The sequence below is a fragment of the Pseudopipra pipra genome, chromosome 6, assembly GCF_036250125.1.
Source record: "Pseudopipra pipra isolate bDixPip1 chromosome 6, bDixPip1.hap1, whole genome shotgun sequence".
Lineage (NCBI taxonomy): Eukaryota > Metazoa > Chordata > Aves > Passeriformes > Pipridae > Pseudopipra > Pseudopipra pipra.
The window spans coordinates 4736511-4753572 of NC_087554.1; the positions used below are offsets into that span (position 1 = coordinate 4736511).

The 17062-nt window shown below is 38.5% G+C and overlaps 1 protein-coding gene across 6 annotated transcripts in view; it reads left to right on the forward strand.

Moving 5' to 3' along the window:
- SHANK2 (SH3 and multiple ankyrin repeat domains 2) overlaps positions 1-17062 on the forward strand; it is a 335607-nt gene that overhangs the window by 168757 nt on the left and 149788 nt on the right. For 5 of the 6 annotated variants that reach the window (XM_064657130.1, XM_064657132.1, XM_064657128.1 and 2 more), the window contains one exon: positions 14197-14272. In XM_064657130.1, the coding sequence (XP_064513200.1) occupies positions 14197-14272 (76 nt within the window). Of the gene's footprint in view, positions 1-12804; positions 12895-14196; positions 14273-17062 lie in introns of all 6 variants that reach the window. The other variant, XM_064657129.1, reaches the window with a different exon arrangement.

The following is a 17062-nucleotide window of genomic DNA, read 5'->3' on the forward strand; positions in this document are numbered from 1 at the left end:
TCTTTGGAGCTCCTCTCTTGTTGCAGCCGGAGGCAAGTTCACGGTAAAGCAAGATCTTAGGGAGGCGGTGGTCCTTCATCCTGGAGACATGCCCTGCCCATCGCAGCTGCGTTCTCAGTAACATGGCCTCTATACTTGTGACTGCTGCTTGCTCTAGAACAGATGTATTGGTCATATAATCTGACCAGTGGATGTTTAGGATCGTATGGAGGCAGCATTGATGGAAGCGTTCTAGGAGACACAGGTGGTGGCGGTAGGTGACCCATGATTCGGAACCGTATAAGAGAGTAGACAACACAATGGCTTTGTAAACACTGATCTTGGTGCTTTTCTTCAAGTGTTTATTACGCCATACTCTTTTACAGAGGTTTCCAAAAGCACTGTATGCCTTTGCTAATCTGTTGTCTATCTCTCCGTCGATCTTACCATCTGAGGAGATGAGGCTACCTAGGTAAGTAAACTGCTGGACTGATGTAAGCTCTGACTGGCCAATGGTGATATGGGGATGATGGAAGGCTTCCTGAGGAGCAGGTTGGTGGAGAACTTCCATCTTCTTTAAGCTGACTTCCAGCCCAAAGAACTCAGCAAAGCAGGATGTTAAACGCTGCAGGGCTGCTTCTGTGTGGGCAACAAGGGCAGCGTCATCAGCGTAAAACAGCTCCCGGACAAGATGGTTTAAGGTCTTGGTGTGGGCCTTCAGTCGCCTTAGGTTGAAAAGGCTTCCATCAGTCCGGTGTCGAATGTAGAGACCGTCCTGATCATTGAGGTCTGCCATGACCCTTTGGAGCATCCTGCTGAAAAAGATTGTGAATAGGGTAGGAGCAAGAACGCAGCCTTGTTTCACTCCGTTCTTTATTAGAAAGGGCTCAGAAAGTGCATTGCCATATCTGACTTGGCTGTGCTGATCCTCATGGAGTGAGATGATCATTTTAAGGAATTTAGTGGGACAACCTAAACGTTCCAAAATCTGCCACAGACCTTTTCTGCAAAATGACCTCTCTGTTATTTTCCTCTTTATTTTGGTAGGGAAAAACTCTCCTGGCCCTAAATGCTTTGCGGGAATCTTCTAGCCCCTCCAGGTGTCAGCCCAGTGCACTGACTTGTCCCTTTGGTTTTGCGCCACAGTAAAAAAGAGCTGAGGGACGAGGAATTTCCCTTTGATCCAGGGCTGATTCTACTTACAGCTTTTCCCTTTTTGGGCTGCAGCTGATGGGCACTTCTCTTTCCCTGGGACTCAGGCCGCCAGACTATAACACTGTCCCTACCCCTTCTTGTCAATCAGTTCCTGGATATTTTATTTTTCCACATGAGTAATATACCCAGACTATTTGGTTTCTTCAGTTGTAGCATTTTACAAATCTCATAACTAAAATTCTCATAAGCAAAAAAGATGCAACATAATGAGTTTTTTCTTATTAGTTTCTAGGCATTAGGCAGGATATGTAATGGAGTTTCAAGAATATATAAGTCTTAAGAGAATTCACTCACTTGCTTCCAAGAATTAGTCATTCAGACTTACAGAAAACATCTGGAAATATTTTATGTTGCCATTCCTACTTCTGTAACCTTTGGACACCTTAGAAATATGTTTTGACATTTCTGTAACAATCAGCAAAAGTACATTTTTATTATTAAGGTATAAAATTAAAGTTCCTTTTCAGTTGAATGACTTTAAAACAGGTTTATTGCCTTCCTTTATCATTTACTGGAGTCTCTGGAATGCTGTTTGCACTCCCTGTGTCTCAGTTACCTCATTGTCTAAATCACAAAGCTGTTCTGAAGAGAAATACCCTGAAGAGTTAAAAAGTCATAGTGACTTTATGAATGTTGACCTACAGTAATAAGCTTGACTGTTACTATTCCTTGTGATCATTTCAGTGATGACTTTCACTTAAATTTAGACAATTTCACCCTGATGACATTATTCAAATTAAATTTTATTTTTTTTTTAATTCTTCTATATTCCTAGAATTACATGTTCAAATATTATTCCAAATTTGTGTATAATAATACACTCTTTGCTTCACTGGAGCGAAACTGGATTTTGGTAGGAACTGGACAAGTTACTCTTGCATTTTTTAAAGCCACGTAGTTTTCTAGTGATCCATTCATGCCATTGGACTTCCTGAGGGTTTCAAAGTATGTTACAGATAAAACTTCTTAAGTTTCTGTCATAGAAGAAGTCTAAAATCTTAACTTTGATAAGAATTTTACTGTCACTTTAAAAATAAATTCTTAATCTAGATTCCACTAAGTGTAAGAAATGAAACTTGAAAGGGTCTGGCTTGAGGTGAAGATAAAAGATTGTCAGATTTGAGAAGAAAGACCTACTTTCTACTCCTGTTTTGAAGACTTCAGCAGATGAAGAAAAGTCATTAAGTGTAATTGTAAGAACTAACAAACTAAAAGCTAACATAAAGGATAATCTATATATTCAGGCTGATGCTTAGTATGATCTTTCAGTGTTCTTATTTACATCCTATGAATTTGAATCTAATTAATTGGACTTTATTCCCAGTGGTTCCTTGGTGTCAGCTATGGGAATGAGTGAGTCCAGAGAAGGAATGGAACTGGGGAAAGTCACAGGGAGCAGCTGAGGGAGCCCGGGGGGCTCATCCTGGAGAAAAGGAGGCTCAGGGGGTGCCTTCTTGCTCTCTCCAACTCCCTGACAGGAGAGTGGAGCCAGGTGGGATCAGGTTCTGCTCCCAGGCAACAAGGGACAGAACAAGAGGAAACAGCCTCAAACTGTGCCAGGGGAGGTTCAGGCTGGACATCAGGAAAAATTTCTTCACTGAAATAGCAGTCAGGCACTGGAACAGCTGCCCAAGGGAAGTGGTGGAGTTCTCATCCCTGGAGATATTTAAAAGCCATATAGATGTGACACTTGGGGACATGGTTTAGTGGTGGGGTTGGCAGTGCTGAGGGAATGGTTGGACTTGTTCTTAGGGGGCTTTTCCAACCTTAATGATACAGAACTCTGTGATAAGTAGAGGCCCACCTATACCTGACCTGTATCTCAAAAGGGATGGATGTTGTTACAAATGGATGTTACACATGGATATTTAGTATTGCATTAATCAGAAATTATATTTACATCCCATTTTTTAAGGCTCATTAGCCCTTTAATGCAGATTAAAATATTCTCTTTCTTATTACTCATCGAAATGATTAAAGTGAAATATCTTTGACCAGGAATGAAAACAGAAATTTTCAGGTACCACGACAAAACAAGTGTGTGGTATTAATTCCATTTCTACTTTGCAAGTGATATGGTCTGACTTCATTGTGTGCTTTTTACGTGAGAAGTATTTTTATCGCTTTTTCTTTTTTTTTTTTTTTTTGTCCTCTTATAGGCAGCAAAAGAGTGGGTTTAAGAAAATAAAGCAGCATTGTTTTTAGAACACTGCAACAAAATATAGAAATGATAGCTGTGCCACATTTCTAATAGCTGGGTTGAATCATTTCTCTGCCTCTAATGACATACGTAATTGCTCGAGGTTTTCAGGCGTCCTTCATCTGCACTTATTTAGATTAGTGACTGATGCATTTCCATGGAAACCTGCAGCAGGGAAAAAAACCCTTCTTGGTACAGTGTGGAGCTGAAAGGACGTGGGCTTTGAGCCTCAACCTGAAACTTGTGGAAAATAAGACCCCCTCAGTTGTGGTCAGCTCCATTTGGGGATTTTGTTGTAGCTGTTCTCTAAGAAGTAAAAATAGTTGCCAGCAGCATTCTGTAGAAAGATTTAGAACACTTGTCAGATTGTGCATTTCTTGAGAAGCTCCAACTTGTTTAATGTGGTTAAAATAGTGCATTTTGAAATGAAATGTCTGGGATGTCCTTCTTCGTGAAGATGCACATAAAACTTAAGCAAACTGGTTAGACACTGTGACTGAAAAGTCAGGATCCAAGGAAGGAGTTAATTTTGCTGGGTTTTTGTATACCTTTAAAGAAGGCTGACTGATTTTTGAACTGGTGGTGGCAGAAATGGAAAGGTTTTATATAAATAAAATGGTGAACTCTACTAAATGACAGTAAAAGTCACTAAAATATGTGGAAAAGTACTTCTAAAAACTTTGCACACTACTATGGCTTTTCTCAATATCTGGTAAATAGGCAGTATGCACTGCCTAACATAATATCTCTTTAATAATTTGATTTGTAGTGCTTTCTTAAGAAAACTCAGTTCTCAGCATTCTCAGCAATTTGGTCTGATTTTCAGGAGTGTTTAAGGTTGCAACATAGATTTTCAAATGTGTTCTTTTAAAGTAATTGCCCTTATGTGTCTACACAATGCTGTAAGGGCAACTACCTTCCATACTTTTTAAAAAGTAGGAATATTTCCAGATTTGACTCCTTTCATCCTGCAGTCATCCTAACTATTAGGATGTTCTCAGTGTAGGTTATCCAGCAGAAGGCTCTCGAACTAGTGGTTAAATGGTAATTTCAAATGTGGTAGCTGTTCCTCTTTGGAAACTAATTAGTGACTCTGAAACCTTTGTTACTTAAGAGTCATCAATACAAAGGATCTCTAACTATATCTGTATATGATTTTTGTATTTTTATATCTATTATATTATTTGTTTTATTATAATATCTACATATAGTCATATCTATGTGTTCTGATAAAGCCTCACAAGTTCAGTCAATAAAGTTTCATACTCCTGTTTCCTTAAAAGTGACCTGGTGTTTCTAAGTAATTTTGCTGTTGTTTTTTTGTGTTATATTTTAGGGTTATATTTTCAACACAACAGTGTGGCAAGGCAGAAATTTTTCCCTGTTGAACAGGGAACTGAACATATCTGCATCTCCTTGTTCCACTCTCATCTTCTTCTCCCTGGTCCTGTGTAAACTTGGGTACAACATTGCTTAGCAACATTCTACCCTCAGCTATATGTCAGCTCTGACTGAAGTTATAATATTAAATTATAAATTATCCTGAGGCAGTTGCAGTAAAATTTACGGAGGAATTCTCTATATGCCTGTTGGGTTTGGGGAATGTTTTATCCACAGTGAAATTTTGACTGTAAAGTCCATATGCACAATCAAGGCAAAGGAAGAAAAAGATACTGAGTGAAGACTTAAATTTTGGCTTTTTTGCTTGATTTGTATTTAGTGGTATCTTGTGCTTGTAAATGATCTTCATCTTTTAAATACCTGAAGTATGCAAATTATCTTTACCTGATGTTAGGATGGTTAATTTTGGCAAGAATTTGGAAGAGAGTTAAGAAGAAATGCAGGACAGAGTGAGGAAGTTATTCTTTGGGACATTTTTCACAGAATCATAGAATGGCTTGGGTTGGAAAAGACCTTAAAGTTCATCTCATTCCAACCCCCCTGTCATGGGCAGGGACACCTCCCACTATCCCAGGTTGCTCAGGTCCTCATTCACCCTGGCCCTCAACACTTCCAGGGATGGGGCAGCCACAGCTTCTCTGGGCAACCTGTGCCAGGGCCTCACCACCCTCACAGGAAAGAATTTCTTCCCAATATCACATCTAAACCTACTCCCTTTCAGTTTGAAGCCATTTTCCCTTGTCCTGTCACTACAGTTCCTGAAATATTCCAAGAGAACTGAGTACTCCAGGTCATTGAATTCAGTGCATGGGACAAGTGCTGCATGTGGCTGATTGAACAGAAAGCATTGCAAATGCTGTTCTTGTGTTCCTCTTGGGCTCTCAGGGCAGGCAGGGGCCTGTTTGATGGCAGGAAAAGGAGAACTAGGAGTAGTTTGACTTGATAGCTGAGTCCCAACCTGGCAAAAAGAGTTTTGAAACCCCTGTGTACATCAAGGAGGCCTGTGGTGGAAAAGATCCCGAGGTTCCTTGAAGTTCCCACGTCTCTCCCATGCACAGCATATGACAGCTTCTTATGTATTCCAAATTTTATCTATTATTGAAGTGGGAGAATTTGACAGATCATTGATCCTGAATGCAGATGGCAAAGATTTAGAGTTGAATGAGGCTTCTGCAAGGGAGGAAATTGAGGGGAAACATTTGTATCACCATTGATGATGAAAGTCCATAATAACTTCTGTTGAAACTTACTGTACATGAAAATTAATGATTTTTGAAATGGGATAGAAGAATGGCTTTTCAGGGCCTGTTTTTCCTTACTCAGCCCAAAATAATTCTCCATCTGTTCTTTCCACCTTAGAGTGCACAATGACCTTCTTCAAAGCAGTTGGTTGCCTTTGTGTGGTTATAAACATGTCTCAGATGGGAATAATCTGTGTCAAGGGGCTCCTGCCACAGAAGAAAATGGAGTTGCATCATAAAATTTTCAAGGAATTTCTCTAAATTTAAGTCAAAGTGACTGAACATTGTTAACAAAATCAGCTAGAAGTTTACAGAGTAGTGATAACTACAAGAAAAATAATATTAAATTAATGAGAAATGTCAAGTTTTAAAACGTTGGATTTTTTTTTTTAATTTTTTTTTATTTAAGTTTTTAGGTTAGATGTGGAGCTAAACCAGACTTCTTCCTTGTGGGTGGTGAGGGGTTGAAGTTTGTTTATGTGTTTGTTTGTTTCTCTTTAGGGCCATAAATAAAAATATAGATAATCTGAACCCTGTGTTAACATTCCAACAATTAATCCTGCAGTTTCTCTCTCAGCTTTGCTACCACCTCTAAGCATGTTGTTGTCTTGTCTCTGTTTGTAGTGTAGTGGTTTGGGAGTTTAGATGGATCTTGCTGCTCACAGATATGTATTCTTGACAAAGTGGTTGACATTGACTGAAATGTTGGAAGTTACTGTTTGTGTAAAGTTTAGCATGTGCAGAAGTTGGGGGCTGCAAAATTAACACCTACTGAGTGTGAAAAATAAAATCCCACAATTAAGCAAACTATTAATCCAAGTTTCACCTCACTCCTGCCCATTGCTACATGGCATCATTTTGGATTATGCTGCTGTTACCTGTGAGAACACTGGTATTTGTAGGAAATACTTGCAATATTTGCTGGAAAGATGAAAAATATGAAATAAGGTGTCATGATTAAAAACTTTTGTACCACAAGTCAGTTCTGAAGAACTGAGCTTTGTAGCTGAACAAGCCTCCCTGACCTTCAGGATTAGTCCTATTTGCAACAGATGATCTTGTCAGCAGGCAACACATCAATACTTCTTTTTCTGCTTAAATCTGAAAAACTAGATGCCTTTATGTGTGCAGGAGCTATTTGGGATCAGCACTGAGAATTAGTTTTTATGAAGCAGACTGTTGATCTCCAATAAAGAGTAAAGCAAAAGGCATTGAAGTTGCTTTATTTTGGCCTAGTTTTGAAAAAACTGCGTGTTTCAGCAATGATCAAATTATGTGCAAATAGACCAAGGCCATGCTCAGTTGCTGGAAAATCTGAGGTGTGTTACCAACCCAGGTCAACATCCAGCTCTTTACAAGCAGCAAACTCTGTAAAATAAATCTTAAAGCAAAGAGGGGAAAAAATCCTTCCTCTCCCAAGTACTTTGCTTTGCTGACATCACTCAGAGCTGTGTCTGTGTCTGTAGCAGACACTGAGGAGTTTAATTCTCTCTATCAACTGAGACCATGGACACAAAACTACCTGGTATCGTCAGCACTGCGCTGATTCACTGTTCTGCTGCAGATGGGTTGGAAATAAGGGGCAGAGGGACTGAAAACCTTCAGAAGCACAGCAGGAGAAGTTAGAGAAAGGTCAAGTGACCATTCCCACATTTTGAAAATGTTTTGCAGATGAGGGAAGAGCTACAAAACCATAGAATTGTAGAAATAGCTGATAAATTTGTTAAAAGAACATTAATTTTCCCTTTTGAACTCTGGATGCCTTATTCAGTGTTAAGAAAATGTTTCCACAACTGCTTACTGGAGTTTTTTTGAGGTATAAATGAGCTTTTTGTTAAATTAAAGGGAAAACTAATGACATTGAAAATCTCTGTTCTTCCATAACTGCTTCTCCAGTAGATCCAACTCCCATATTTCAGTTATTAAGGTTTCTCTTCCAAACAAAATTGCTGATTCACTACATTCATCAGCCTTTTCAGCATCCTTTGTGGGTAAGCTAATTCACTGTTTTCCAGCTAATCTTTCTCTAAGGATGCAGGAGGGAATCAACATCAGTCTTCCTTTCTTTTTTGGAAAAAGGGTTTAGTAAAGGGGAAAAAAAGAAAAAAAAAGAAAAGAAAGGCAGGAGAACATTCAAGGATTTGCTATTCCAGTCAAGGCATTGTCCTTGAGACATTTTTATGCCTGTTCTCAAATCTGAAAAACTTCAAAAACCGCATAAGATTTGCTATTTCCCATCTTTAACTGAAAGAAAAATTGTTTGAGAACACCATGTCAACTGAACACTGGGGTTTAAAAAAAATTCATCTACAACCTTATAAGAAGAAAGTGAACTATGAATTAAAGGTTTTCATTAGTTTACCATTTATAATGCCTTCATCATGTATTTCTTTTTTCCTGATCCTCATGGTTTATCATTTCAAATGAAGCATCAATGTGATCAAACAGTTAATAGAGAAAATTTTCATTTATATTTCTTCAGCCTATATTTACATTTTTTGTACACTTTTTAGATCCCTTGGTCCAACTTTGCTTGATTTGGAGGATCCCTGAACTTCATCTTTTCTATGGTTCAAATGCCTGCTCAAATAAAGAAATCTTCAATATAATGTTAAAAATTGTATCATAGGCCTGAAAAAATTCTCACATCATTATTTCAAAGTACCATATTTAATAAAAAACTCAGTTTTGATGTATCTCCATTTTCTAAGGGGGAAAGGGAATAAGTGAAATAGCTTATTGAGACTTCAGCGTATCTGATATGAAGATTATTTTTATCTTTTAATTTGATCATTTTCTGGAGCAAAGTTTATAGTGTATTTCTTATCATGAACATCACTTATTACTCAAAAGCAAAATACACACTGAACTAGCAATGATTTAAATCCCTAAAGATCTGAAAGTTATAATTACAACACTCAAAGGAAAGAGTAGGGTGAGTCTTCAGGGACAAAAAGCTTCTGACTTCCTAAATGAGACGTTTGTTTCCTTAACATATCATTTCACATGTACAATATATTATATTCTCATTTAAATCAAAGGTTTGCAAAGCTTTTTTTATGCTGTGATTTCTTAGTAACAGATTGGGCTTTAATTTGTAAGCAATGATGTGCTTAGTTTATTAACAGATGGAAAAAAAGCAGGCACTAAGCAAGTTTTGGGGTAAGAACACCCACTTTAAGTTAGTTTTTTTGAGACATAGTTTTGCTAACAAATCTTCTGCCTCTTTTTGTTTGTTGCTTCTTCTACAATAGTGATATTGTAGAATATACAATATTTTGAATATACTTGGGGTAGAAAAATATATCTTCTTAGTGATGTTTTCAATCCCAAATACTTTTTCTTAGAGTCAAATTGGGGTCAATTTTAGGAAAAACGCATAACATAGGGACACTGTCTTGTTGCAAACAAATATTTAAATAATGGCCAGCACAAGTGCACAAGTGAATTATGAACTTCTCTTAAGTTTCTGTATTATCTGTTGTACCTAGTAGTAAAAAAGACTTTTAGGCTGCCTTCTTCAGCTTTGAATAATTCCTGAATAATAGTTCTCAACATAAATGGTTGGGAAAAGCATTTTTCCCACAGGAAGGAGAAGTTGTACAGTGAAAGTCTTAACCTCTGTCATTGCTGGGTGTTGCAGAGTGCTGTACCTAAACCTGTTTTATCAAAGAACATCTGTAACTATCTTTTAATGAAACATGTCTCAGAGCTGTCAGTGGGAAAGAGGGAAGAAAAAAAAGCTACATGTTTTGGGATGGTGATAAAATGCTGAATTTACTGCGCCCAACTGAAGAGCAAAGGGAATGATTCTGGCTTTGACTTTTTGAATTTGGTTTTTTCACTATGTTTAGGGTTTCAAAAGCATTTCCTAGTGTACAAACCTATTTTTTTTCTTGCTGGAAAGTGGCTTAGAACAGTCTGAAACCACTTCTGAAATTCTGCCAGCATAACAAGTGCAACACTCAGAGCAGCAGCATAATCTGACTTGCCCCATCAAGGATATTTGGAGGGGACTTGCTGCTCCCTGTTTTCTCTCCAGTATCACACTTAAATTATGCTGTTACTCTTTTACTTCCTTTGTTCATCCTATGGATCACTCTAAACCGTTCCTAGAGTGCTGGCAAGCCTCTGACAACATCTCCACTGGCAGAGCATCCCTGTGCAGTTTCCTTGGAAACACGGCACTGAAATACCCTGTGAGGAGCAGCAGTGAGAGGAAAAGGAAAGAAGACAGTTGCTTTGGGATTTTCCCCCCTTAGTTTTTTAATTTTCCAAACAATATCAAATATGTAAGCAATATACTACAAACAGCAGAGTCAATGTGGTAATCAGGCTGTAACATCCCCACAATAGTTATGTGTTAATCCCTGAAGAAATAGAGCAAGAGTGGGCTTGTCTGTCTGTGTGGATTAGAGTCCATATTTTATTTCTTGCTTTCCATGTCAGTGATTTTTGCAGCTTTTGATGTCTGCAAGCACTGTTGGAGTCCTGTGGTCAGTTTTGAGACTAACACAGTGAAGCTGCACGAAGTCCTATATGTATTTGTAGGTCGAGGAAAGCCCTCACCTCTTATAAGGTGGAAAAGGAAGAAATGTTTTCCTACTACACCTTCTTGATGTTCACTTTTCTTTGAACCCTTTAAATTAAATTCTGCAAGGGCTGGGTGTGAGCCTGTTGCTTGCTGAAGTGTCTGCAATAATAAATGATACTAATAAAGGAACAGCTGGAGTTTTATTATTTGTGTTGCCACTGTTGCACAGTGCCCACAGTTTATTTCTGCTGCAGCTCTGTTGGCTTCAGTGGAAAACAGACCAGGAAAAAATTGCCATGTTCCTTGCAGACTCTTTTATGGCTTTCATCGTATCGAGACTTACATTGCTCCTGGATGGCATATTAACTGATGAGAATAAAACCTCTTAGCTTGTTTTGTTTGGTGTCATCTTGGGGTTGGTTTTGGTTTGCTTGTTTGGTTGTTTTTCCCTGATTTTGTTTTGGGGTTTTTTGTTTGTTTGTTTGAGGTGTTTGTTTGTTTTGCATTCTTCTTTTAGGAGAAACTGAGGAGTGTTTCACATACATGGTTTTTACTCTGTATACAGCATTGCAGTACTGTGAGAACTGGGTCATTGGCTATAACTTTTACCCTGACACTTCCTGCACAGGAATATCCTATTGCTGAAATGGCTAGAGATGGCTGAAGGTCTGTAGAGACAAAGTTTTCTAACCAGATGTAGATATTAGGAAAAAATCCAATCGTGTTGTCTCTGGTAAAATGTGGCCTTCTCAAGAAATCTAGAAATTTCAAATAATACACTAACAATAATAATTTCAAATTATACACTAATCCTTTCTGTCAGTGTAGAGGAAACTGCACCATTTTTGCAAACCCTGGTATTGTGTTCTGCATTCTAGAAAAACTTTTGAACTGATCCAATTTGATGCAACAGCTTTTCATCTGTGGTGACAGATGTTCTTCTCAGTAGGAATGCAGTAATACACTGCTTAATAATGGTTTTCTAGATCTTCCTGTTCACATCTTCTTGCTGGTCTTAACCAAGTTTAAAAAGAAATCCTCAAAGGATTCTGCAAGTAAAGACTTCTCAAATGATGGTAGCGTTATTAGTCTTGGATGGTCCTAATTTGTTGTGAAGCTCTCAGAGTGATGGCCTTCAGAAAATCTGAGACATAAAAATGGCAAAAAGTCCAGTGAAAGCTGGAACTAACCCTTTGATGCTCATATACCTAAATAGTGTTATTATGCTATATATGTCTTGAAATCAGAAAAGCAGTTATTAGGCAGTTGCCTGTAGGTTCTTAGTATTCTTTTGTCAAGTTAGAGACTGGAATCTTTCTAGTTTTTCAGTATCCTGTTCATTATGATGGCAGATTCCTGTTCCTTCCCCCAGCTTTTGGCTGTCAGTACTTATGCTGTGTAATAGGACAGTCTGAAATCTGAGTCAGAGGTTAGGGAAAGACAGTAAGTAGAGAGCAACCTGGGAAACACACCACTTAGCCTGCAATTCAGAGGTTTGGAAGGCTAATGTTTTCCCAGATGATCCCAGTGAATATGATTGCACACAAAGAAGTGGGGGAAAGTAAAAGGATGGGAAATGGTGAGCAGGTACAAGCTGCAGCTGAAGGATGGTGGCTCTGCAATACTGAGGAGCTGAACAAAGCTATCTTTCCGCTCCTCCCACCCACTTTGTATTCTTTAATAGCACTGGAATATCGTGCTATAGAAACCAGTTTCTACAGGAGAAACATCTGGCTCCTTAAGGCTCAAGCAGTGGCTTGAAGATTTACGAAATATTCATCATACTTTATTTCTTTAAATCATTTATAAGGGACTTCTGAAAACGAGCCAGTTTTTTCTAAGTGGAATCCAGGTTTATATTTTTCTGTGTTTCTTCCGGTTATGTCTCTTGCTATTAATCTGATTTTTACAATAGTTGCTCAGAATGTTGCTCAGTAAACTGCAATTCCTTCAGATCACTTTATTCCATGTCACTGCAGGGCATTGGATTTTGAAGCTAAACTTGTAAACTTACCAACAGAGGCATGACTTGTAAGATTTCCTGAACCCCTCACAGCACATTAGGAGTTACAGTCATACAGTCAGATGCTTCAGAGCCAAATTTCTGTGAGCATCTGTCCTCTAGCCTTGGGTACCATTGCTGCTCATGCACTTACAGCTCTTGTTCCATGAAAAGCAGGGTGGTGTCCTCCAGCCCTGCAGCTCCAGGCTGACTGAGCTTTGGTTGTGTTTAGGGATGTGCCTGGGGAGTCCTGGAGCAAGTTGTGTCCTTTTGGGTGCCCCAGAAAGACAGGGAATAAGGGCAGCAGGAGCTGGAACCTCAGGTAAAGAAAAGGCCTCTTTGGCATAAATTATAGGTTGTAGGTGAGTGAGAAAGGGACAAAATAAGCCTGTACAAAACTACCAAGTAGGATTCATACTATAATAGGAATTTTCTCTTTCTTTGGCCACCTTGTAGGAAAGAGGCTGTCTGGTCTCCCTGAAATTCATATAAATGTAAATATTTCTGCTTTTTCTTAGCACTTCTTTACTTGTAGTCTTGTGAAGAAATAACTTGCTTACACTTTTAGGCAGCTGTAACTTTTTCAACCATAATTTCTCTGTGTTATGTATATATTGTATTTAAGTCCTTCTGAGGGCATTATCCAGTTATGTGTCAGCTGCACTGGTTAAAGCAAAGAAAGATGCATTTTGTCCACCCCAAATCTGCCTCCCAGTTCTTGCTTCTGCAAAATGCTCCTTGGCTGTGTTTAAAGCCTGTTACCCTGCCCTGATGTACTTTTTCCCTCTTCAGACTTGGTCATTTGACAGCACTACCTCTCACAGTAATTTGTAACATCCTTAAAAGCTGTGACACAGAGATGGTGCACCTTGAGTGCTCTGTCTACCTTGGAGAACTAATAAAATCTGTTTGGATGGACTCAGGCTGTCCTTCCATGGAAAGGTCATCAGCTGTGCAGATGAGAATTTCAGGGTCACAAGCTAAACCAGTGACTTTTCCATGTGATTTTTGATGTCTCTTAGCCAAACTTAATGTGATTGCATTGGAAGACCAACCTGTGCTTAGGCAAAAAAAATTGATTTTTCTATTTTGGCTACTTTTCCAAATTTTTTTCTTTTTTCTTCCCTTCCCTTCCCTTCCCTTCCCTCCCCTTCCCAAACCTTGCCAAACCTTCCCAAACCTTCCCTTCCCAAACCTTCCCTTCCCAAACCTTCCCTTCCCAAACCTTCCCTTTCCCTTTCCCTTCCCTTTCCCTTCCCTGCCCTTCTCTGCCCTGCCCTGCCCTGCCCCTTTCCTGCCCTTGCCCTTGCCCTGCCCTGCCCTTTCTTCTTATACTTTGCCTCTTAGCCGAAACTATAAAAGAACCAAATATTGGTCCTAAAATGTTTTGCCTCTGAGAGTATGAGTGGAACTTTAAAACTTTTGAATGACAGGATAAATGACCTACAAGAAGTTCTCCTTATTCACTTGATATATGTGATATGATAAAAAAACATCTCCAAGGTTAAAATTTGTCTCAAAATGCCTTGAAACCACATTAATTCACTGCAGGGGAATGTAAACAAGTACTTCAGCACTTGACAAAGGAATACTGGAGTATTAAAATTCTCTTTTCTTTGTGCAGAAACACGAACAGATAGAACAAAAAAGCTGTTTAGACACTACACAGTTGGATCCTATGACAGCTTTGATGCTTCAAGGTAAGAATTTTTCCTTTTGGCCACAATCTTTACAAAACCTTCCTGGGTTTTATTTAATTGTTACTTTTGGTTTAGATTTTGGAGGGAAAGAGGGAAACAGGTTATTAAACAGAGCTTTTTAGGATATCATTCTACATCAAAATTGGGTTTTATAACAGCTTACTTTGTTCATATGGGATGGGTCTGCAATAATAGTGCGTAGTGAATTAATGTGTCACTGTTTTGTTTCATGAGTGGTGAGAGAGATCAGCCTTTCACAGAAGCAGTGCCAGCTGCTTCTACAGTCGAGGACCACTTAAGTTGTTGGATTCTTCACAAGATCAAACCTTTTATCTGTTCTGGCTGACAAGGAAACCAAAATAAAATGTTGTCATTTGTTGTTCTGAACATATCTTTACAATCTAAGTAGACCTGAAACTGCTAGAAATGAGGCATTTAGAAATTAGGTAATTTATTTGCAGTTTCTGCTGAGAATTCATAATTTTTAAGCAGGTTCTTCTCCCCCACACATATACCTTGGACATCCAGGACATCCTTGTAGATAGGATGATTTTTAAAACACAGAACTTCAGTTAGCTGTTGATGTCTTCTTGGGAAAATTTTCGTGGCATACTGGAATCCTTATCGTTCTCTCTTGATTGTCCAATTACAGCTTGGGGTTTTTTTTTGTTTTCAAGAAAAGCTTCTTTATTGTAGGAGAAGAATTCTGAAATGTGCAAAGCAATGGTGGCACAATATTCAAAGAAAAAAAAAAGAAAGAAAATGTGGTAACTGCTGGGTTTATTAGGTGGTCTTAATTCTTGTTCTGAGGATCATGTGTAGTTTTTATGCCAGTTGAATAATCTGGGGAGAGAGGAGGGCATTCAGGTTTGCTGAAGTAGTTTGGATACCCAAGATGTCCCGAAAAATATTTGAAAAACACATACATCTGTAATTCCTTCAGTTGTGATTTGATTGAGTGTTGCGATGTTGGCCGGAGAGGGAAGGTTTGGTGAAATGGTGGGAGGGGGAGTTCCCAAAGCTTTGCATTGTTGGACACGAAGTGATTGACTGGAGAGTCTAATAATGATAAAGTTGTCAAGAGCTGGTAACCCGTACTATGAAATAAGTAACAGCAGAGTTGACTTTTTGCAAGATTCTTTGAGGGATCATTATTCTATAAAATTCACAGCCTTGTCCCTGTGTTTTGGTGTTAATGGATAGGGTTGTATCTGCACAAGTAGAAGCTGTGGCTGCAGCGTGTTGCCTCAGAGGTACCAAATAATTCCACTTGGAAATCGCCTGCTACTTTCTAACAACAGAATTTTTTCATTAGAAAATGTCATTTCCATCAAAACCTTCCTGTCTTTTTGTTTTTGGAGGGAGGGAGCTGTTGATTCTAAAGCATTTGGATTTTTTGTTGTCCTTTTACCAAGAAAATTCAGGTCCATTCTTGGGAGAGAATAATGTCATCTGAAATGGTGGTTACAGAGATTGTTTTGAAAGCAGGAGACCAAAAGCCAAATTCAAACCAAGGGCTTGAACCTCATCTCAGTGGTGCTCAAGTATTTTTAACCTGTGAACTGTTGGGGATGAATGGATCACACTCTGCTTTTGGGAAGTCATAGTAAGTGTGTGAGATGTTTGGGGGAAAAGCGGTTTATTTTTATATTTTTTTTCCTTAAGGTTTATGTAGTGCAACAGTAAAGCTCTCAAAAAATTCACATTACTTGATTCAGGACTACAGCTGAGAAGGAAAGTTTATCAGAAAAAAATGAGGCTTTGTACAGCCTCATTATTGATAAATTATTTATGAAATGTGTCTGCAATTGTTCCTGATTCTGGCATTGATATTTTTTAATTGTCTGAGCAGTGAGAGGGAAAGCAACAGAGGTCTCCCGGCACACTGTGAGTAAAGCAAGGCTTTGATGAAAACTCATCCTGAGTTCCACAGAGAATCCAAAACACAGTGGATCCATTTTGAAGGGTAAAAGCGGAAATTGAGAGGGAAAGGTAGGAGAGGGTAGAATTAATGGGAAATTCCAAGAAATACAGTGGAAAGGTAGACTTGCTTAACACACTTTTAAACAGAGAAAAGTGTGATAATCTAGAATGATTTATCAAGTAACACTAGAAAAAATATAAAAATTGGTTTGAGTGTCTTAGTTTCCAAAACTAATTAATTGCTGGAAACAAAAACACTTGTTCCTCTGAAGTGGATTTAACAAGTCATTGTAATTAGGCATTTACAGAGAACTTATACCGTGGTGAAATTTAGACTTCCTTTTGCATCCTTTACAAAGTGAATGCTGCTCTGATACTTTTTTCTTACACACAAAAAAAAGAGAGTTTGAGGACTCTCTGTCCTAAAACTGCAACAGCACTCAAAGTTTTGTCTCAGATACTTGACTGAGGCTTCAAATCAGCTTTTTGTGCATCCTAAATGGTAATTTTCCTGGTGCTTATGTGTTGCTGCTGAGGAAAAAGAATTTGCATTTCAGAATCTGGTTGGAGATTAGTATGTCTTGTGAGTATGTAGAGATTTAATTCTTCACATGGGCTTCTTCAGGGAGGGGAGTTATTAAGAGGCAAACAAGGTGTCAAACTAACAGCATTCTTGGTATTTGTACTGCTTTGATGACTTTCTCTGTTATCATTTCCCATCAAAGTAGGGGGAAAATACAGTAAAACAGATTTAAGGCTGGCAGTTCAGGTTTAATAAACATTTGTCAGAAGGCAATTGTTGCCTATGTGCTGAGAACAGCTCCGAATCCAAAGTATTAACAAAGCTGATCCAGTTCCTTTCTGGAG